This window comes from Cherax quadricarinatus, chromosome 84, assembly GCF_038502225.1.
Source record: "Cherax quadricarinatus isolate ZL_2023a chromosome 84, ASM3850222v1, whole genome shotgun sequence".
NCBI lineage: Eukaryota > Metazoa > Arthropoda > Malacostraca > Decapoda > Parastacidae > Cherax > Cherax quadricarinatus.
In genome coordinates, this window is record NC_091375.1 from 3,953,878 (window position 1) to 3,976,242 (window position 22,365).

Below are 22,365 nucleotides of genomic sequence, written 5' to 3' on the forward strand. Positions count from 1 at the left end.
CTGAGCCTCACTATCCTCATAAAAACTCTTTACAGCATTTAGTAACTTACCACCTATTCCATATACTTGCAACATCTGCCACATTGCTCCTCTATCCACTCTATCATATGCCTTTTCTAAATCCATAAATGCAATAAAAACTTCCCTACCTTTATCTAAATACTGTTCACATATATGCTTCAATGTAAACACTTGATCTACACATCCCCTATTATTATTATTATTATTATTATTATTATTATTATTATTATTATTATTATTATTATTATTATTATTATTATTATTATTATTATTATTATTATTATTATTATTATTATTATTATCATTGCATTATTATGATTATTATTATTATTAGAGGTGTGAGTGTGCGCAGTGAGACAGGTGGCGCTGTGTCAGCTGGTCCACACCACAGCCATCTTGTGTGAGTATTGCCGGTGTACTATCTTTTCACTCTTCTTTTTCACTTGATTTCTTGCTGCATGTTGAAGTAAAAATGGTTTCTAGAGGCTATCTGATGGAACCAAGAGACGTTGGGTGTAGTTATTGAAGTGTTTTGACCGGAGGCTGGGCTATAAAATGGCAAATTTGTAGTAAGCTGGTTGTTAGTGTTATCCAGGGCCGGCTATTTTATCTTTGGGTATGGAAGGCATATATATATATATATATATTATTACACATACACACCAGTAACAACTACGGTTTACTTCTATAGACAGTTTTGCTTTAAAACAATCATACCTTAAATTTGGTTCGATACTGGGAAAAAAAATGATTTTTTTTTTTTTTTTTGGGGGGGGGGGGAACCTGTCCTTAAAGATAGGTTCCTTTACGTTGGTGAGGTGCTTTTGATCCGAGGAATTGGACTTGCCGACCCCGTCCTTGAATCTAACCTGATTACCTCCTATTCTCCCCTCCCCCTTTAAAATGTTTATTTTTCTGTAAAGATACAATGGGTGGTTTACATATAAAACAATTACAAAGAAGGCCACTAGCATGCCAAGGCATTTCGGGCAGACTAATAATAATTCTTCCTCTATATTACAAATTATTAAATGGATATACAATAGTGAGGTAGTTCAGAACATATAAGAATATAACTATTTGTAAAATTAGTAATAAGAATGGTTTTGTCTTGGCATGATAGTTTCTATTAAAGTTACACAAATAACCCGCACATAAAAGAGAGAAGCTTACGACGACGTTTCGGTCCGACTTGGACCATTGATAAAGTCACACAGTGTGACTTTGTCAATGGTCCAAGTCGGACCGAAACGTCGTCGTAAGCTTCTCTCTTTTATGTATGGGTTATTTGTGTATTGTTCCAGTCACGGTATTGTGCCTTTTTGTTATTCTATTAAAGTTCCTATATTGGAGTATGTCAGGCAAACTTAGGACTAACTTGAGATTCATTAGGCAATAGCTATATTTGGAATTTTGTTTACACTCATTTGGGTCAGTATAGGTGTAAATGAGGAGGATGTGTGTGTGTGTGTGAGAGAGAGATTGGATAATTTTGATGGTGGGGTGTGTTAGGGAGATGAGATGTTTTTTGACTAGTTTTGAAAATGGTGGCAGAGTCTGCAGTTCGGGGAATGTCAGAGATGTTTGTGTCTGGTATCCTGTGACAGCTATCAAGAAAGCATTTTAGTTCAGGGTTAATATTGGAATTTATGGTTCTGTAAATGTAGGTTGCATAGTAGTAAGTGTGGATGTTCTGTTCAGTGAGTAAGTTTAGGTCTTTGAAGAGTGGGGGAGGGGGGGGTGTTGCCTTGGATTGAATTGCATGATAATTCTTATTGCGGCTTCTTGTTGTGTTATTGGTTTTAGGTGGGTTGCTGCTGTTGATCCCCAAGCACAAAAAGCATAGGTGAGGTAGGGATAGATGAGTGAATAGTATAACACGAGTAGGGCTAATTGTGGTACATAGTAACATATCTTAGAGTGGATCCCAACTGATTTGGATACTTTTTTTTTTGCTGTGTGTTTGATATGGGTGCTGAAATTCAGATTGCTGTCAAGGTGTAGGCCCAGGAATTTGTCCTCATTAATGTTCAGTTGTGCAACACCTGTTCTGTTACCAAACAATATAAAGGTTTTTTCAGTGTAAATTTATTGGCAGTCATCCAGGTTGATATTTTTTGTAGCTCTTCATTAACAGTGGTGTTGAGTGAGGCAAGATTTGGGCGGGAGATGACATAAGTTGTGTCGTCAGCAAAGAGAATTGGTTTAAGGTGTTGTGATACATTGGGAAGATCATTGATACATAAGAGGAAGAGCAGGGGACCAAGGGCACTTCTCTATGGCACTCCAGTATCAAGTGGTCGTGTAGACAAGGTTGTGTCCTTAATGGTGACGTATTGATACCCGTTAGTAAGGTAGGATTTGAAATATATAAGTGTGTGGCCTCTTATACTGTAATGATCAAGTTTTTAGAGTAGGATGCCGTGGTCTACTGTATCAAAGGCTTTCCTTAGCTCAATAGAGTCCTAATGGATATTCCTTATTTTCCAGTTCTGTGTAAAGTAGGTCGAGCATTATTACAATTGCATCGTTTGTGCTTTTTTTTTCTTCTAAAAGGTTTAGCATTCTTCACCTGAGGATATTACAGGTAATCTTCCCAGTACAGTAATTTGTATTAATTTATAATGTATAGTGGGTTGTGTAATGAAGGTGGTTATATTTTTGGCTTATAGGGAAAAGGCATTTCTTTGGATCCCCCCCACCCCATAGAAAAACTATAACCAAATTAATCTAGGGGTTAAATTTTAAGTTTATTATTATTTTTTATTTTTCTCAAAATCTTTAACAATTTATAAAGACCCTTGTGAGTTTGGCATTTAGTTATGATTTTAATAATAATACAGATTATAAGGTAAGTTAAGTTACTCTTTTGGTACCAGAAAAAAAAAAAAAATTCATTATGCTCCAAATTATACAGGCCACTTGATAGTGGAAAATTTGTATAATAAAAAGCAAGCTCATCTCTGTTTACCCTGATTACTTAATATAAGACAACCTTAAAATTCCTCTTTTTATTTATATTTTGATCCCAGTTTATGTAGGTACCCAATTTCAACATTTACATCACACAGTACATGAGTAATTTGTCCTATACTCGGATCTGAATCTTGTTTATACATATATGTTTTTTAATGTTCTTGCTATTTTGCACTGAGGTAGGGTGACCTGACAAAGTAAGTTTATTTAGGTTCAGTTACACATAAGTACAGCTATATAAATTAAGGTGATTACAATTATTATACATAGTAACATGTATGTAAATTACCTAGGATAACCCCCAAAAAAAGTCAATACTCAGTGACTTGTTTCCATTGGGGTGCCTGTTAAAATCTTGTTATTTAAAACTTAGCTATAAGATACGGCATATATAAATCATGATTAAAACCTTATAAATTTAAGAAAAACTAAGTTACTCAGCAGTCACTCATTTACTCACTTGCCAACATCACAGTTCAAACGACCCTCCCAACTGCAACATCCACATGCATTCTTAAAAGTGCAGGCACTGTACATCCCACCTCGTGTCATTATGACTTCGTGAGTCACCTCCAGAACTTAGTCCGGCTAACTGTTGCACTAAGTAAAGCATATACACAATATTTGTAATAGGAAAATATCACTGAGGAATTGGATCTGTTGGCTAAGTTTGTTCACCTTGCTGGTTATTCCATTGCTAACGCATTGTAAATACAATGATGGGATTGGGCTTTTGCCCTTAATCTCTTTTGTGCACACATTTTTTGTTTGTCTGCCTACATTTACTTAAGGTTGGAGGGAGGGGGTAAAGGTGGTTTTGTGTGCGAGGGGCATGGACTTTCAGCAAGTGTGCGTGAGTATGTTTGGAGCTAGTGAAGACTAATGGTTTATGATGTGCTGTTGGGAGTGTGAGCAAAGTAACATTTATGAAGGGATTGAGGAAAGCCAGTTAGCCAGATTTGAGCCCTGGAGGCATGAAGTACAATACCTGCTCTCTTAACCCTTTGAGGGTCGACAGGCCCTCTCCGAGACTCGTTCTCAGGGTCTGCCAATTTAAAAAAAAAAAATTCTTATGAAAAGATAGAGAATCTTTTCCCGATCATAATGACACCAAAAATATGAAATTTGATGGAAAACTTACGGAATTATGCTCTCGCGAAGTTAGCGGTCTCGGCGATGTTTATGGATCGACAATTTTGCCCACTTTGAGCCCCATTTTCAGCCAGTTCCACTGTACTAGTCAACAAAAAAACAGAAATATTTCACTGGAACTCCTTTTTTTTTTCTATTGAATGAGTGCAAGAAACCACCCTTTTGCCAATTTCACACAAATTTCAAAAGATGCCAATTTCCGAATAGGGTCCAGAACAAACAAGAAATGCATTCCTGGCACTAAAATGACATTTCCATTGTTCATTAGTCACGTCTCGAGGCCCCTCTTACATTCTTTTGCTTTCCACTTCGAATTTTTATTCTCACAAAAAACAGAAGATTTACTGTTATGCAGACTACTGCATTAGTGTAAAAAATGGTACGAATCATATTGGCGCACTTGCAAAAGAATATTAGACTCACCAGTTGATGTGTATTGGACGCTTGGCATGATTTGTTTACTTTTGAACTTTGGTAAAAATCGAACATTTCTGCTACTTTGAGCTCAATTTCAAGGTACTTTTCATTGTAAAACCAGCCAAAATCGTCTCAATTTCTGTGATATGCCTTCCATTCTATAAAATGAGACCAAGAAAACTAGAATACAACAATAAATACCATACGAAAATACAGTGCAAAGTCGCTGTTTTATTCCAAAAAAAACTGTCTTTTTTTTTTTTCTCATTATGCACTGTGTGCTGCAGGATTTTTTTTATACCGTGCACACTGACCACATAGACCCATTCTTTCATATGGAGGCCTACCAGCTTTCTCCCACTAGATTTGAGGGCGCTAGAATTTAGGCGTACTAGTACGTCAAAAACCCTGGGTCGTAAGCCGTACTAGTACGTCCGAAACCCTCAAAGAGTTAAGGAGGGATGTTGATATGTTGCAGTTTTTTAACTGTAGTGTAAGTATGCCTCTGGCAAGACAGTGGTTGCATGAATGATGATGATGAAAGTTTCTTTTTCTTGTCGCCCTGCCTTGGTGGGAAATGGCCGATATGTTAATAAAAAAAATTAAAACTGCATTTAGCTTTGGTTGTGTATTACATTATTTTATATTTTATGCATTTCGTAATGGTCTGCAGGTGAACAAATAGACTGCAAATCAAATAAACTTGCTGGGTAATTATTACAGTATTAAAATATAAAACTTCTGCATTCCAGTTACCATGTCATCTGCCATAATGGCTTCCAATGCAAAACTGGAGACAGCACCTTTCGATCCTCGGTTCCCAAATCAGAATCAGACCAAGTAAGCAAAATTACTGTAAATTGTTCCTTAGACATTCACTAAAGTTTTGTACTTTTAAGTTTAAGATGTTGAGCCTTTACAGTTGTTAGGTAAGGTTTGTCAGAAAATGGGACAGTGTTTCCTAACACTGGTCTTAGTGGTGTGATGACCCACCACAGGAGCTTTTGGTTGTCTGACTGCTAGCTTACCAGTCCACCCCCTTTAAAAATTAATATTACAGTGGAACCTCAAAAATCAAACTGCTCCCAACTCAACCAGTTATGTAAGTGTATTTTTGTAAGTGCTTTTATAAGTGTATTTTTGAGGGTTTGAAATGGACTAATCTAATTTACATTATTCCTGATGGGAATAAATTCATTCGGTAACGGCACTTGGACAGCCTTCTGGACTGAAGAAAGTTCAATATTTGAGGTTCCACTGTATTTCTGGCTTGAGTGTTTTTGCTTCAGTGATTTTCAACAGCAATCTCTCTTGCATTTTTTGTTTATACAGTACGTTATTTAAATTCCTTTATGATTTCTAAGCAATTTTTACTTATACCACTTTTAATCGTTGTTATTATTTTAATGGGAAAGCACTAAACCGATATAGTGGTAATGAGTTGTGATTGAAGTGAAGGTTAGTTTTAGTTCCTTTTGTTTCTGCATTTACTAACATATATATTTGTATCGTTTACCAAAGTAATTTTCCTTGGCAACTTTTGTTGAGTAGTTTTGGGGCTTATCCTCTTCATGGCCCATTCACAGACCAGGCCTCACAAGTTAGAAAGGAAATATTACAGGATTAAGAACTACAAAAAAGCACAGAGGAAAGGAAATGTACATGTACACTGAATGTAAATAGAAGTGTGTAAGATTTACCTGTCATTCTATATTATTTTATTATTATTATCACACCGGCCGATTCCCACCAAGGCAGGGTGGCCCGAAAAAGAAAAACTTTCACCATCATTCACTCCATCACTGTCTTGCCAGAAGGGTGCTTTACACTACAGTTTTTAAACTGCAACATTAACACCCCTCCTTCAGAGTGCAGGCACTGTACTTCCCATCTCCAGGACTCAAGTCCGGCCTGCCGGTTTCCCTGAATCCCTTCATAAATGTTACTTTGCTCACACTCCAACAGCACGTCAAGTATTAAAAACCATTTGTCTCCATTCACTCCTATCAAACACGCTCACGCATGCCTGCTGGAAGTCCAAGCCCCTCGCACACAAAACCTCCTTTACCCCCTCCCTCCAACCCTTCCTAGGCCGACCCCTACACCGCCTTCCTTCCACTACAGACTGATACACTCTTGAAGTCATTCTGTTTCGCTCCATTCTCTCTACATGTCCGAACCACCTCAACAACCCTTCCTCAGCCCTCTGGACAACAGTTTTGGTAATCCCGCACCTCCTCCTAACTTCCAAACTACGAATTCTCTGCATTATATTCACACCACACATTGCCCTCAGACATGACATCTCTATATGTTCATGTTAAAAAAAAAAATCTAAAAATCCTTCCAGAGTACAAAATATTTAACAGGTCTCTGCTTCACTCTCATATTTGACAAGATGATAGTTCCTCCCAGGATGGTTGATGCTTACTATTACAACCCAGGAGTCCCAGAGGCCTGTTATCCTGGGTATAAAGGGAGCAAAATAAACAGCAGAAAAACTTTTGACTTGTATTATCCTTCACCAATTTAGAACAGAAGTATACACACTATATACACTATGTACAACAATAGGTATTAGTGCACTCCACGGTAAGCAAGGCAGAATAGAAGCCACTAGAGAGCAGACCGTGCTTCAACCAGCTCTAGAATGGGAATGACAAGGGCAAACAGGTGAGTGGTACCCACATCACCTCTGCGATTGCCCAAACCATCTTTTCATTGGCTGGAACCTGGGGACTGATTGAACGATGGGGCCCCATCATCAACCCTAGTACCTGGTTCGCTGGTTGGGGGAGATAGCCTTTCAATGAGGGTGTGTACATGCACCAAATAAAGGTTACATACTCTTTACATGCCACACTTACCGACCTACATTGGCTACTGTATACGCTTTTGATACCTTAAATTTGGTCATACACACTATAAATAAAAAAAGGCACAATACTGTGACTGGAACAATACACAAATAACCCGCACATTGATGAGAGGAGCTTACGACGACGTTTCGGTCTGACTTGGACCATTTACAAAGTCACACTGACAAAAAGGAGAGAAGGAGGGAGTATATATAGGCCAGCAGACATTGATGGGAGCAAGAGAGGTAGTAGTGGAGTCAGTCAAATGCTAGGAGGAGCACTGCAAGGGAGCTAGGTGCCCACAGAGGGTAGGAGCCAGAACACAGAGGCAGAAGACCCAAGGCAGAAGAAAGAAAACCCAAAGGAGAAAGAGGAATGAGGAAAGGGGGAAGAGGGAGAAGGGGAAAAAAGAATCAGGTATTCTGAAGTTTGAAGCATTTTATAATGTAATGGGAAAGGAAGGCATCTACAGAGACAAAGCCAGGACAAAGATACAAGGAAAGTTGTTTAAGGAAGGATTCAACCAAACGGTGACTGTTAGAGTTGGAATTAGGGAAGACAGTTTTAGCAGAAGGCCAGTCAGTAGGATGACTGTGATTTCTAACATGACAGAAAAGAGCATTGTTAGTGTCGGCAAGCCTAACACTAGTTTTGTGCTCGCTAAGTCTGTCAGAAAGAGATTGGCCAGTTTCTCCAAAGTACTGAAGAGGACAGGAGGAACAAGAAATAGAGTAGACACCAGGGCCATCTATAGAGGGAGGAGAGGTATGAACTAGATCAGTGCGAAGAATGTTAGTCTAGCAAAAAGTAAGTTTGATGTCTAAGGAATGGAGAGAGTTGTTGAGATCAGAAAGACTGGTAATGAAGGGAAGACAGAGGACAAGAGAATTCCCAGGAGTAGAGAGTTTGGGAGAGAAGAAAGTCTGTTTAGCACGTGAGAAGGCAGATTTTATTTCTTTGCATAGTTTGCAATGTGTAATTACAATTTTGATTTGCTAAGTACAGAGAAAACCACTTTCATGCTGGAGCATTTTGGGCAGACTAAACTTAATGCTTAACAGACTACTTAATACTAGGCTTATATATCATAGTTTGTTCGAATTGAACAATGTTTTTTATAATTTAACAGAGGTAGTAGTGGTTTTGCCATAATTGAATTAACAAGTATGTAATTGATTAACAAGTTACAGTATTACATTTTGGCACATTATACATAATGAGATGGAGACCATTTTAGTTTTGAAATCTTATATTTTGAAATTTTTGAGTTGATGGTGGCAATAATACAGTGGACCCCCGACATTCGATATTAATCCATTCCCGAGAGCTCATTGAATGTTGAAAATATCGAAAGTCGAATTAATTTTCCCCATAAGAAATAATGGAAATCAAATTAATCCATGCAAGACACCCAAAAGTATGAAAAAAAAAAAATTTTACCACATGAAATATTAAGCTTAATGCAATAGAATAATTACGTACAATAACAATAGATTAATAATGGTTGATTGGGGTTTACTATACAACGTGGCCAGCTCCAACACATGCACTCCACTTTCGTGCTTTGCAATTATCTCCTTCATTTCAATAGTCATTAGCACCTTTTTTCTCGAAGGGTTGGCACTAGAAGCTTTCTTGGGGCCCATGGTTACTTTTTTTGCAGAAACAAGCACCAAAAACAGTGATAATATGGCTGGCTTGTAAACACTGGCACACACGGGGCAGTTCAGGCCACACATGGACACGTCTCGTACGAATCACATCAAATAGTGGGTTTTCGATCGAATGTTGAGGTGAAATTTTTGCGTTAAAATGCATCGAATGTCGGATTTATCGAATGTCGGGGGTCCACTGTATATGTTTGGGTGGTTAATTTTGGGAGATGGTGTTGTAGCAAGAAGGGTGGAGACAGTGGAGATGTCATGTTAGAGATCAAAGTGTGATGTGAATATTATGCAAGGAATAAAGATTGAACGAATCAGATGATATATGATAAGAAAGGCATAATTTTTAAGAATGGAGGAGGGATTTTTAAGATATTTAGCAATTCAGAAATGATGGAGCAAGAGCATCCAGTATGTGTGAGTGTATTAGACTGGAATTAGTCAAAGTGTAGTTTTTGGTATATAACTTGCTGTTGGAGTGTGAACAGGTAACATGAATTTTGGATGTAGAAAGTAAAAAAAAAAAAAAAAAAAAGCACTGAAAAACAGATGTTGAGCTTTAGAGGGTCATTTGAACAGTGATTATAATTCATTATATATCTGCCTACATTTTTTTAGTTGAAATAGGGTGTTTAAAAATGAGAGACATTATTTAATAGATCTATTTTTATTACAAAATAATTTTTTTTTTTTTTTTTCAACAAGTCGGCCGTCTCCCACAGAGGCAGGGTGACCCAAAAAAGAAAGAAAATCCCCAAAAAGAAAATACTTTCATCATCATTCAACACTTTCACCACACTCACAAATTAACACTGTTTTTGCAGAGGTGCTCAGAATACAACAGTTTAGAAGCATATACGTATGAAGACACACAACATATCCCTCCAAACTGCCAATATCCCAAACCCCTCCTTTAAAGTGCAGGCATTGTACTTCCCATTTCCAGGACTCAAGTCCGACTATATGAAAATAACCGGTTTCCCTGAATCCCTTCACTAAATATTACCCTGCTCACACTCCAACAGATCGTCAGGTCCCAAGTACCATACGTCTCCATTCACTCCTATCTAACACGCTCGCGCACACTTGCTGGAAGTCCAAGCCTCTCTCCCACAAAACCTCCTTTACCCCCTCTCTCCAACCCTTTCGAGGACGACCCCTACCCCTCCTTCCTTCCCTTATATATTTATATGCTTTCCATGTCATTCTACTTTGATCCATTCTCTCTAAATGACCAAACCACCTCAACAACCCATCTTCTGCCCTCTGACTAATGCTTTTATTAACTCCACACCTTTTCCTAATTTCCACACTCCGAATTTTCTGCATAATATTTACACCACAGATTGCCCTTAGACAGGACATCTCCACTGCCTCCAACCATCTCCTCGCTGTTGCATTTACCACCCAAGCTTCACATCCATATAAGAGTGTTGGTACTACTATACTTTCATACATTCCCTTCTTTGCCTCCATAGATAATGTTTTTTGACTCCACATATACCTCAACGCACCACTCACCTTTTTTCCCTCATCAATTCTATGATTAACCTCATCCTTCATAAATCCATCCGCCGACACGTCAACTCCCAAGTATCTGAAAGCATTTACTTCTTCCATATTCCTCCTCCCCAATTTGATATCCAATTTTTCTTTATCTAAATCATTTGATACCCTCATCACCTTACTCTTTTTCTATGTTCACTTTCAACTTTCTACCTTTACACACATTCCCAAACTCATCCACTAACCTTTGCAGTTTTTCTTTAGAATCTCCCATAAGCACAGTATCATCAGCAAAAAGTAACTGTGTCAATTCCCATTTTGAATTTGATTCCCCATAATTTAATCCTACCCCTCTCCCGAACACCCTAGCATTTACTTCTTTTACAACCCCATCTATAAATATATTAAACAACCATGGTGACATTACACATCCCTGTCTAAGACCTACTTTTACTGGGAAGTATTCTCCCTCTCTTCTACACACCCTAACCTGAGCCTCACTATCCTCATAAAAACTCTTTACAGCATTTAGTAACTTACCACCTATTCCATATACTTGCAACATCTGCCACATTGCTCCTCTATCCACTCTATCATATGCCTTTTCTAAATCCATAAATGCAATAAAAACTTCCCTACCTTTATCTAAATACTGTTCACATATATGCTTCAATGTAAACACTTGATCTACACATCCCCTACCCACTCTGAAACCTCCCTGCTCATCCGCAATCCTACATTCTGTCTTACCTCTAATTGTTTCAATTATAACCCTACCGTATACCTTTCCTGATATACTCAGTAAACTTATTCCTCTATAATTTTTGCAATCTCTTTTGTCCCCTTTCCCTTTATATAAAGGGACTATACATGCTCTCTGCCAATCCCTAGGTACCTTCCCCTCTTTCATACATTTATTAAACATAAGTACCAACCACTCCAACACTACATCCCCCCCTGCTTTTAACATTTCTGTCATGATCCCATCAGTTCCAGCTACTTTACCCCCTTTCATTCTACGTAATGCCTCGCGTACCTCCCCCACACTTAGATTCTGCTCTTCTTCACTCCTAAAAGATGGTATACCTCCCTGGGCAGTGCATGAAATTACTGCCTCCCTTTCTTCCTCAACATTTAAAAGTTCCTCAAAATATTCTTGCCATCTACCTAATACCTCCCTCTCCCCATCTACTAACTCCCCTACTCTGTTTTTAACTGACAAATCCATACTTTCCCTAGGCTTTCTTAGCTTGTTTAACTCACTCCAAAATTTTTTCTTATTTTCATTAAAATTTCTTGACAGTGCCTCTCCCACTCTATCATCTGCTCTCCTTTTGCACTCTCTCACCACTCTCTTCACCTTTCTTTTACTCTCCATATACTCTGCTCTTCTTATAACACTTCTGCTTTGTAAAAACCTCTCATAAGCTACCTTTTTCTCTTTTATCACACCCCTTACTTTATCATTCCACCAATCACTCCTCTTTCCTCCTGCTCCCACCCTCCTATAACCACAAACCTTTGCCCCACATTCTAATACTGCATTTTTAAAACTATTCCATCCCTCTTCAACCCCCCCACTACTCATCTTTGCACTAGCCCACCTTTCTGCCAATAGTCGCTTATATCTCACCCGAACTTCCTCCTCCCTTAGTTTATACACTTTCACCTCCCTCTTACTTGTTGTTGCCACCTTCCTCTTTTCCCATCTACCTCTTACTCTAACTGTAGCTATAACTAAATAATGATCCGATATATCAGTTGCCCCTCTATAAACATGTACATCCTGGAGCCTACCCATCAACCTTTTATCCACCAATACATAATCTAACAAACTACTGTCATTACGTGCTACATCATACCTTGTATATTTATTTATCCTCTTTTTCATAAAATATGTATTACTTATTACCAAATCTCTTTCTACACATAGCTCAATTAAAGGCTCCCCATTTACATTTACCCCTGGCACCCCAAATTTACCTACTACTCCCTCCACAACATTTTTACCCACTTTAGCATTGAAATCCCCAACCACCATTACTCTCACACTTGATTCAAAACTCCCCACGCATTCACTCAACATTTCCCAAAATCTCTTTCTCTCCTCTACACTTCTCTCTTCTCCAGGTGCATACATGCTTACTATAACCCACTTTTCACATCCAATCTTTATTTTACTCCACATAATCCTTGAATTAATACATTTGTAGTCCCTCTTTTTCCTGCCATAGCTTATCCTTCAACATTATTGCTACTCCTTCTTTAGCTCTAACTCTTTGAAACCCCTGACCTAATCCCATTTATTCCTCTCCATTGAAACTCTCCCACCCCCTTCAGCTTTGTTTCACTTAAAGCCAGGACATCCAGTTTCTTCTCATTCATAACATGCACAATCATCTTTCTTATCAATTGCACAACATCCACGCACATTCAGACTTCCCACTTTGACAATTTTCTTCTTATTCTTTTTAGTAATCTTTACAGGAAAAGGGGTTACTAGCCCATTGTTCCCGGCATTTTAGTTGACTTTTACAACACGCATGGCTTACGGAGGAAAGATTCTTATTCCACTTCCCCATGGATATAAAAGGAAAAGTAATAAGACCAAGAACTATTAAGAGAAAATCAAAGAAAACTCAGATGAGTGGGTATAAATAAACTTGTACATGTATGTGTAGTGTGACCTAAGTGTAAGTAGAAGTAGCAAGACATGTCCGTAATCTTGCATATTTATGAGACAGACAAAAGACACCAGCAATCCTACCATCATGTAAAACAATTACAGGCTTTCGTTTTACACTCACTTGGCAGGACGGTAGTACCTCCCAGGGTGGTTGCTGTCTACCAACCTACTACATTATATCATTAATAAATAAATAATATCACTTGGAAAATGACCCTGATCCCTCCCCCTCTCATGACAATCCAAGAATGAAACATGATGTTCAAGTGTAACAGAAGTCTTAACCCTTTGAGGGTCCAAGAATTTTAACCCTTTCAGGGTCCAAGGCCCAAATCTGAAGTGGTGCCCCAGTGTCCAAGAATTTAAAAAAAAAAAAAATTGTTATTTTTTCTTATGAAATGGTAGAGAATCTTTTTGTGAAGGTAATAAAACAAAAAGTACGAAATTTGATGGAAAATTGACGAAATTATGCTCTCGTGAATTTTGATGTGTCAGCGATATTTACGAATCGGCGATTTTGCCGACTTTGACTCCCATTTTAGGCCAATTACATTATTCCAGTCGACCAAATTCTTAGCTATTTCACTAGTATTACTTCTATTCTATCGATTGAGCACAAGAAATCGCCAAGTCAACCATTTCAACTACAAAATAAAGTGACCGGAAATTGGTAATTTGGCCAATTTAACACAAAGTTCAAAATATTCCAATTTCAAAATAGGGTCCAGAATAAACAATGTAGGTATTCCTGGCACTAAACTAACATTTCCTCTGTTCATTAGTTATGTTTTGAGGCTTTACAAATAAATTCCATTTTGAATTTTTATTCACATAATAAATTTTTATTAACACCAAAAAATAGAAGATTTACTGTTATGCAATATTGTAATAATTGTATAAATATCATCACCACATTTGTGAATGTATATTAGACCCACCAGCTGGCGTGTATAAGACGTGTGAGGTCGTTTGTTTACTCTTGAACATCGGCAAAAATTTAACATTTCCGCCACTTTGAGCTCAGTTTCAAGCCATTTCCAGTGCTAACACCAATCAAGATTATCTCTATTTCTGTGATATGTCTTCCATTCTATCAAATGAGACCAAGAAATCACAAATACAACTATAAAAAACATACGAAAAAACACTGCAAAGTCGCTGTTTTAATCGAAAATCACGGTCTCAGTTTTTTTCTCTCATTATACACAGTGTGCTGCAGGATTTGTATTTTTTCTTATGAATTTGTAGAGAACCTTTCTAAAGGTAATAAAACAAAAAGCAAGAAATTTGATGGAAAATTGATGAAATTACACTATCTCGAATTTTGCTGCATTGGCAATTACATTATTCCAGTCGACCAAATTCTTAGCTATTTCGCTAGTATTACTTCTATTTTATCAATTGAGTACAAGAAACTGTCCAGTCAACTATTTAAACTACCTAATAAAGTGATCAGAAATTGGTAATTTGGCCACTTTCACACAGTTCAAAATATTCCAATTTCAAAATGGGGTCCAGAATAAACAATGCAAGCATTCCTGGCACTAAAATAACATTTCCTCTGTTTATTAGTTATGTTTCCAGGCTTTACAGATGAATTCCATTTTCATTTTTTATTTACACAAAGAATTTTTATTCATACCAAAAAATAGAAGATTTACTGTTATGCAGTATTGTAATAATTGTATATATAATATCAATGCATTTGTGAACGTACATTAGATCGACCAGCTGGACATGTATTGGACGCGCGATGTCTTTTGTTTACTCTTGAACATCGGCAAAAATCAAAACATTTCCACTACTTTGAGCTCAATTTCAAACTATTTTCAGTACTAAAACCAATCAAAACCATCTCTATTGCTGTAATATATCTTCCATTCTATCAAATGAGACCAAGAAACCATGAATATAACCGTAAAAACTATACGAAAATACACCACAAATTCGGTGTTTTAATCCAAAAAACATGGTCGCAATTTTTTTTCATTGTTCACTGGTTGCTGCAGCACCGTGTCTTCCTTTGCAGATGACACCCGAATCTGCATGACAGTGTCTTCCATTGCAGACACTGCAAGGCTCTAGGTGGACATCAACCAAATCTTTCAGTGGGCTGCAGAAAACAATATGAAGTTCAACGATGAGAAATTTCAATTACTCAGATGTGATAAACACGAGGAAATTAAATCTTCATCAGAGTACAAAACAAATTCTGGCCACAAAATAGAGCAAAACACCAACGTCAAAGACCTGGGAGTGATCATGTCGGAGGATCTCGCCTTCAAGAACCATAACATTGTATCGATCGCATCTGCTAGAAAAATGACAGGATGGATAATGAGAACCTTCAGAACAAGGGATGCCAAGCCCATGATGACACTCTTCAGGTCACTTGTTCTATCTAGGCTGGAATATTGCTGCACACTAACAGCACCTTTCAAGGCAGGTGAAATTGCTGACCTAGAAAATGTACAGAGAACCTTCACGGCGCGCATAACGGAGATAAAACACCTCAATTACTGGGAGCGCTTGAGGTTCCTGAACCTGTATTCCCTGGAACGCAGGCGGGAGAGATAAATGATTATATACACCTGGAAAATCCTAGAGGGACTAGTACCGAACTTGCACATGAAAATCACTCGCTACGAAAGCAAAAGACTTGGCAGACGATGCAACATTCCCCCAATGAAAAGCAGGGGTGTCACTAGCACGTTAAGAGACCATACAATAAGTGTCAGGGGCCCGAGACTGTTCAACTGCCTCCCACCATACATAAGGGGGATTACCAACAGACCCCTGGCAGTCTTCAAGCTGGCACTGGACAAGCACCTAAAGTCGGTTCCTAATCAGCCGGGCTGTGGCTCGTACGTTGGTTTGCGTGCAGCCAGCAGTAACAGCCTGGTTGATCAGGCTCTGATCCACCAGGAGGCCTGGTCACAGACCGGGCCGCGGGGGCGTTGATCCCCGGAACTCTCTCCAGGTAAACTCCAGGTATGGTGCACACTTACCACATACTGCTGTACATTAACATCTCCATTCAAAGCAGGTGAAATTGGAGATCTAGAGAGTGTACAGATATCCTTTACTGCACGTATAAGTTCTGTCAAGCACCTTAACTACTGGGAACGCTTGGAAGCACTTGACTTGTACTCGTTGGAACGCAGGAGGGAGAGATATATCATAATCTACATTTGGAAAATCCTGGAAGGAATGGTCCCAAATCTGCACACAGAAATCACTCCCTACGAAAGTAAAAGATTGGGCAGGCGATGCAAAATGCCCCCAATTAAAAGTAGGGGCACCATTGGTACACTAAGGGAAAACACCATAAGTGTCCAGGGCCCAAGACTGTTCAACAGCCTACCATCAAACATTAGGGGAATTGCCAATAAACCCCTGGCTGCCTTCAAGAGAGCTGGACAGATACCTAAAATCAGTGCCGGATCAGCCGGGCTGTGGCTCGTACGTTGGACTGCGTGCGGCTAGCAGTAACAGCCTAGTTGATCAGGCCCTTATCCATCAGGAGGCCTGGTCATGGACCGGGCCGCGGGGGCGTTGATCCCCAGAATAACCTCCAGGTAGATGCACTCTCTCATATCTAGGCCCAAATTTACTGCTCACAGCTTATATGAGTGAGCTGAGCTCATGATGTAGATCTGCAGCTTGGACCCTCCATTAATGTTTTCTTTTATGTGAGTGAAACTGAATCATGTGGTGGTGCACCACCTGATCAGTCTGTTTTCTGGTTCCAGTATTGGATTGACAGCCACTGGATGGCAAAAGGTTTCCTTAATAAAATGTCCTATTTGCTGCATGTTTCTTACATACTAGTCACTGTTAATCACCATGTGTAATATCAGCCATGGCCAGGCCTACATATTTTGTTAAAATGTTTGTACAGTGGACCCTCCCTTTTCATGATTAATCCATTCCAGAGAGAGTGATGAAATCTGAAGTTCTCGAAAACTGAAACCATTTTCCCCATAAGAAATAATGTAAATCCAATTAATCTGTTCCAGACACCCAAAAGTATTAACAAAATATAATTTTTTAGAGATTAAATATAATATACAGAAAAGAATGACAAATAAATATAAAGCACTAATAACATGTATAAATGAACATTTAACATCAAGCTTACCTTTATTGAAAAGACTTGTTGGTGTATGGAAGACATGGAGGGGAGAGGGAGCACTGATTTTTGTTTGGAAGGGGAATCCCCTTCTATGAAGACTTTAGGTACCAAGTCCTTATCCATGTTTACTTCCCTTCTTTGTTTTTCATTGGCACTAGGACCAGCTTGAATCACTGGACCCCTGTTGCACAAAAAATTGTTCCAGAGAGCTCTGTTTCTGGCATCTCTAAGATTTGCCTAAAATAGGACAAGGCATTGTCATTGAACATGTTGCAGACATGGCCTACAATTGCTTTGTTAGGGTGATGTTCCTCCACAAGTGTTTGCACCTCGCTCCACTTTGCACAAATGTCCTTAATCTTTGAAGAAGGCACCTTCTTCCCTCCCTCTTCCTCCTCTGAAGCAATTTCCTCAGCTGTGCTCTGTTGCTGTTGCAGATGAAGGTCTTGCAGCTCTTCAGTGGTTAGTTCCTCTCACTGTGGTCCTCCACCAACTCTTCCACATCCTGGCCACTCATATCCAACCCCATGGAATTCCCCAATGGCACAAAACAGTAGATTCCACAACAGGCATAGGATCGACAGGGTCAGCCCCAAACCCTTCAAAATCCTTCTCTTGGACACATTCTGGCCACAGTTTTCTCCAAGCAAGAGGATATTGAAATGATCCCTCCAGAACACACTTAGGGTCAATTCAGTGTCTGAGGTCACGTCAAAGCACCTTTGAAACATTGCTTTGGTGTAGAGTTTTTTGAAGTTTGAAATGATCTGCTGGTCCATGGGCTGGATGAGAGGAGTGGTATTAGGGGCAAGAACTTCACTGTAATGGAACTGAACTCCAACAGTTGGTCATCCAAGTCTGGAGGATGAGCAAGAGCGTTGTCCATTACCAGGAGGCACACGAGTGACAATTTATTTTCTACAAGGTATTTCTTCACACTCGGGCCAAACACTTCATTGAACCAATCAAGGAAAATTTCCCTCGTGACCCATGCCTTATTGTTAGCCTTCCACATCGCACACAATTTACTCTTGATGACACTTGTTTTTCTTGAAGATTGAGACGCTTATGCAATGGTAACGACTTGTCTTCTGCTTTGAAAATAAGAATTATGCCACTTTCGTATTTTGCTATAACTTCTTTCTTGAGCTCTATCGTGTTTCTCACCTTCTTTACAAAAGGTCTGGAACTTGGTGCTCTCTTTGGGCCCATGATGGCTTATTTAGCAGTCACACAATAACCAAGTGCAAAAAACCATGGATTATTACGAAATGTTTCGTATGTCCTCACAGGGTTATGTTCACTTGGTGAGAAACAATGCCAGACTGCCTCTGAATGGGTGTGTGGGAGGCTGTGTGTGCGCACGGCCACTCGGATGTGTTCTGTATGACCAACGAATACAGGAAAGTAACGAAAACAGAGCCTATATTTTTATGAAAAAAGTCGGTGATAACTGAAAATCACAGAAACAGAGCTTAACAAAAATGGAGGGTCCACTGTATTCCTATCTGAAGTAGAATTTAGCCAGAACCTTTTCATGGTCATTTCAGTTAGATTGATCAGTTTATCTAGTAACACAGTATTACCCTTTTTTCTGTTATTACTCTATATTCCTATATGACATTAATGCAATTTTTTCTCATTAGGTACTGCTACCAGAGCTTTGTTGACTATCACAGATGCCAGAAAATTAAGGGTGAAGATTATGAGCCCTGCAATTACTTCAAAAAAGTCTTCTCTTCTATATGTCCCAATGCCTGGATAGAAAATTGGAATGACCAGTTGGAGTCTGGAATCTTCCCTGGAAAAATCTGAAAAGACTGGTTGAGAATCTTCTCTGAAGGTAATAAAACAAAAAGCACAAAATTTTATGGAAAATTGACGAAATTACACTATCTTGAATTTTGCTGCATCAGCGATTTTGCCCACCTTGACTCCTATTTTAGGCCTATTAAATTATTCCAGTCAACCAAATTCTTAGCTAATTCGCTAGTATTACTTTATTTTATCGATTGAGCACAAGAAACTGCCCAGTCAGCTATTTACACTACCCAAGAAAATGACAAATTGGTAATTTGGCCAATTTCACACAAATTAAAAAGATGCCAATTTGAAAATAGGGTCCAGAATAAACAGTGCAGACATTCCTGGCACTAAAATAAAATTTTCTCTGTTCATTAGTCACGTCTCCAGGCCCCTCTTAAATTACTCTTGCTATCTATTTTGAATTTTTATTCACACAAAAAATAGAAGATTTACTGTTATGCAGACTACTGCATTATTGTAATAATTGCATAAATAATGTCAACCCATTTATGATTGCATATTAGAACGGCTAGTTGGAGACTTATCGGATGTTTACTCTTGAACATCTGCAAAAATCGAACATTTCCGCTACTTTTAGCTCAATTTCAAGGTCCTTTTCATTGTGAAACCAGTCAAAATCATCTCTATTTCTGTAATTTGACTTCCATTCTGTCAAATGAGACCAAGAAAATGAGAATACAACCATAAATACTACATGAAAATACACCTCAAATTCTGTTTTAATCCAAAAAAACACGGTCGGCTTTTTTTTTTTTTTTTTCTCTCTCTCATTATGCACTGTGCACTAACCACATACACCCATTCTCTCAAATGTGGTCCTACCAGCTTTCTCCCGCTTGATTTGAAGCCATTAGAATTTTGCAGTATTAATACATCACCGACACTGGCTCGTAAGACGTATATATACAACACTGACAGTCAAAGGGTTAATTCAAAAAACAGTTGCATTTTTTTTTTCATTATTTACTGGTTGCTGCAGGATTTGTTTTATATGGTGCACACTTACCACATAGATGCATTCTCTCATATCTAGGCCCAAATTTACTGCTCCCAGCTTATCTGTGCGAGCCGAGCTCATGACGTAGATCTACGGCTTGGACCCTCAATTACCCTCCATTTATGTTTTCTTTGTGAGAGAGACTGAAGCATGTTAAATGTGTGGTAGTGGCAAGATTGCCTTTTTTTTTTTTTTTTTTTTTTTTTTTTTTTTTTTTTTTTTTTTTTTTTTTTTTTTTTTTGTCAAACGGTTATGTAACGGGTAAATCTTACACAGTTTCTAGTTTCTTATTAATTCTTATTTTAATATTTTTTCTGATTTAGGAGGCATGATCTGAGATTGGGCAACAAGAGCAATTGCTGAGTGTATATAATGGGTATATAATGTATATAGTGTATATAATGACGATCTGTTGAAGTGTGAGCAGGGTAATATTTAGTGAAGGGATTCAGGGAAACCGGTTATTTTCTCATAGTCGGACTTGAGTCCTGGAAATGGGAAGTACAATGCCTGCACTTTAAAGGAGGGGTTTGGGATATTGGCAGTTTGGAGGGATATGTTGTGTATCTTTATACGTATATGCTTCTAAACTGTTGTATTCTGAGGACCTCTGCAAAAGCAGTGATAATGTGTGAGTGTGGTGAAAGTGTTGAATGATGATGAAAGTATTTTCTTTTTGGGGATTTTCTTTCTTTTTTGGGTCACCCTGCCTTGGTGGGAGACAACCAACTTGTTGAAAAAAAAAAAAATATAATGGGTCTGGTCAGGTGGTGCACCACCTGATCAGTCTCAGTTTTCTGGTCCCAGTATTGGATTGACAGCCTCTGGATGGCAAAATGTTTCCTTAATAAATATCCTGTTTGCTGCATGTTTCTTACATACTAGTCACTGTTAATCACCATATGTAATCTCAGCCATGGCCAGGCATACATATTTTGTTAAAATATTTGTATTCCTATCTGAAGTAAAATTTAGCTAGTACCCTTTCATGGTCATTTCAGTTAGATTCAGTTTATCTAGTAATACAATACTACCCTTTTTTTTGTTATTACTCTATATTCCTATATGACATTAATGCAATTTTTTATCATTAGGTACTGCTACAAGAGCTTTGTTGACTATCACAGATGCCAGAAAATTAAGGGTGAAGATTGAGCCCTGCAATTACTTCAAGAAAGTTTTCTCATCTATTTCCCAGTGCCTGGATAAAAAATTGGAATGACTAGTTGGAGTTCAGAATCTTCTCTGGAAAAATCTGAAAAGAATGTACATTCTTGTTTTAAATTGCCTCATCTACGTGCATTTGTAATATCTTGAGATTGGGTCTCCAGTTTGTTTGTGAAGATAGGAGTCATAGGCTGCTAATCAGACAAACTTGAGACTCGGTCTCAAGATACACACTAACAAAAAAAAAAAAGCATTTATCTTTTAAAGATTCCTTCAGTAAAATAAAGAATAACTCATTGCTTTTAATGGCATTCCATCACTTCCTCTATACTCATTTGAAAGATTGACTTGTTAACAATATATATACTTTCTATGGGAGTTCATTTTTAAAATAAAGAATTGTGGCAGTGTTGTAGATACTTGATTTGTACATTTGTCATTTATGTAGATAATGGTAAAAAAGTTAAGCAGTGACACAAGTGTATTCTAACTTATTCCTGTGCATTATAAAAATAAAAGTTTAACCAGGTATGTTAATTTATTTTGTCCAGGATGACAGAGTAGTTTATGACATTTTAGTATTTTATGTATAGAATTCCCCTCAGGGGAGTTTCTTTGACTGGTGAGGGGCTCTTGATCTAGGGAATTGGATCTGTGCTCCGGTTCCCTGAATACCTTACACCCCTCCCACGCGCTGTATAATCCTATGGGTTTAGTGCTCCCCCATGATAATTATAATGTGTATGGAATTCAATTCTCTTACTTTAGCATTTTCTTCATAATATACAGTTACTTTTCAAAATTCTTTGTGCATGGTATGCTGTCAGTCTTCTTAAATCTGTAAATTACTTCATAGGAATTTTTGACTGTCCCATTCAATAAGTTCATAGACCTATTTACTATTTTGTATATAATCAACATTCATTTTATTCTTAGGTTTACCAGCTCCAACTTCATTT

At 38.1% G+C, this 22,365-nt stretch overlaps 1 protein-coding gene across 2 annotated transcripts; it reads left to right on the forward strand.

The window, feature by feature from the left end:
• Nucleotides 1-354: 354 nt before the first annotated feature.
• On the forward strand, nt 355-21,935 carry COX6B (Cytochrome c oxidase subunit 6B). 2 transcript variants are annotated; one of them, XM_053799299.2, is made up of 4 exons: nt 355-421; nt 5,319-5,406; nt 19,062-19,258; nt 21,334-21,935. In XM_053799299.2, exons 2-3 carry the CDS (start codon nt 5,324-5,326, stop codon nt 19,228-19,230), a joined length of 252 nt encoding a protein of 83 aa, XP_053655274.1. In that variant the 5' UTR covers nt 355-421; nt 5,319-5,323; the 3' UTR covers nt 19,231-19,258; nt 21,334-21,935. The 2 variants fall into 2 exon arrangements, with proteins under 2 accessions (XP_053655274.1, XP_069959058.1); XM_070102957.1 differs by lacking the exon at nt 355-421 and adding an exon at nt 2,586-2,608.
• Nucleotides 21,936-22,365: the final 430 nt, after the last annotated feature.

Bases quoted from the DNA above. Each gene is read 5' to 3' on its own strand.
- COX6B (XM_053799299.2), top strand. From the start codon at position 5,324: ATGTCATCTGCCATAATGGCTTCCAATGCAAAACTGGAGACAGCACCT. The intron at 5,407-19,061 runs GTAAGCAAAATT...TTTTCTCATTAG, and splicing joins CCAAATCAGAATCAGACCAA to GTACTGCTACCAGAGCTTTG.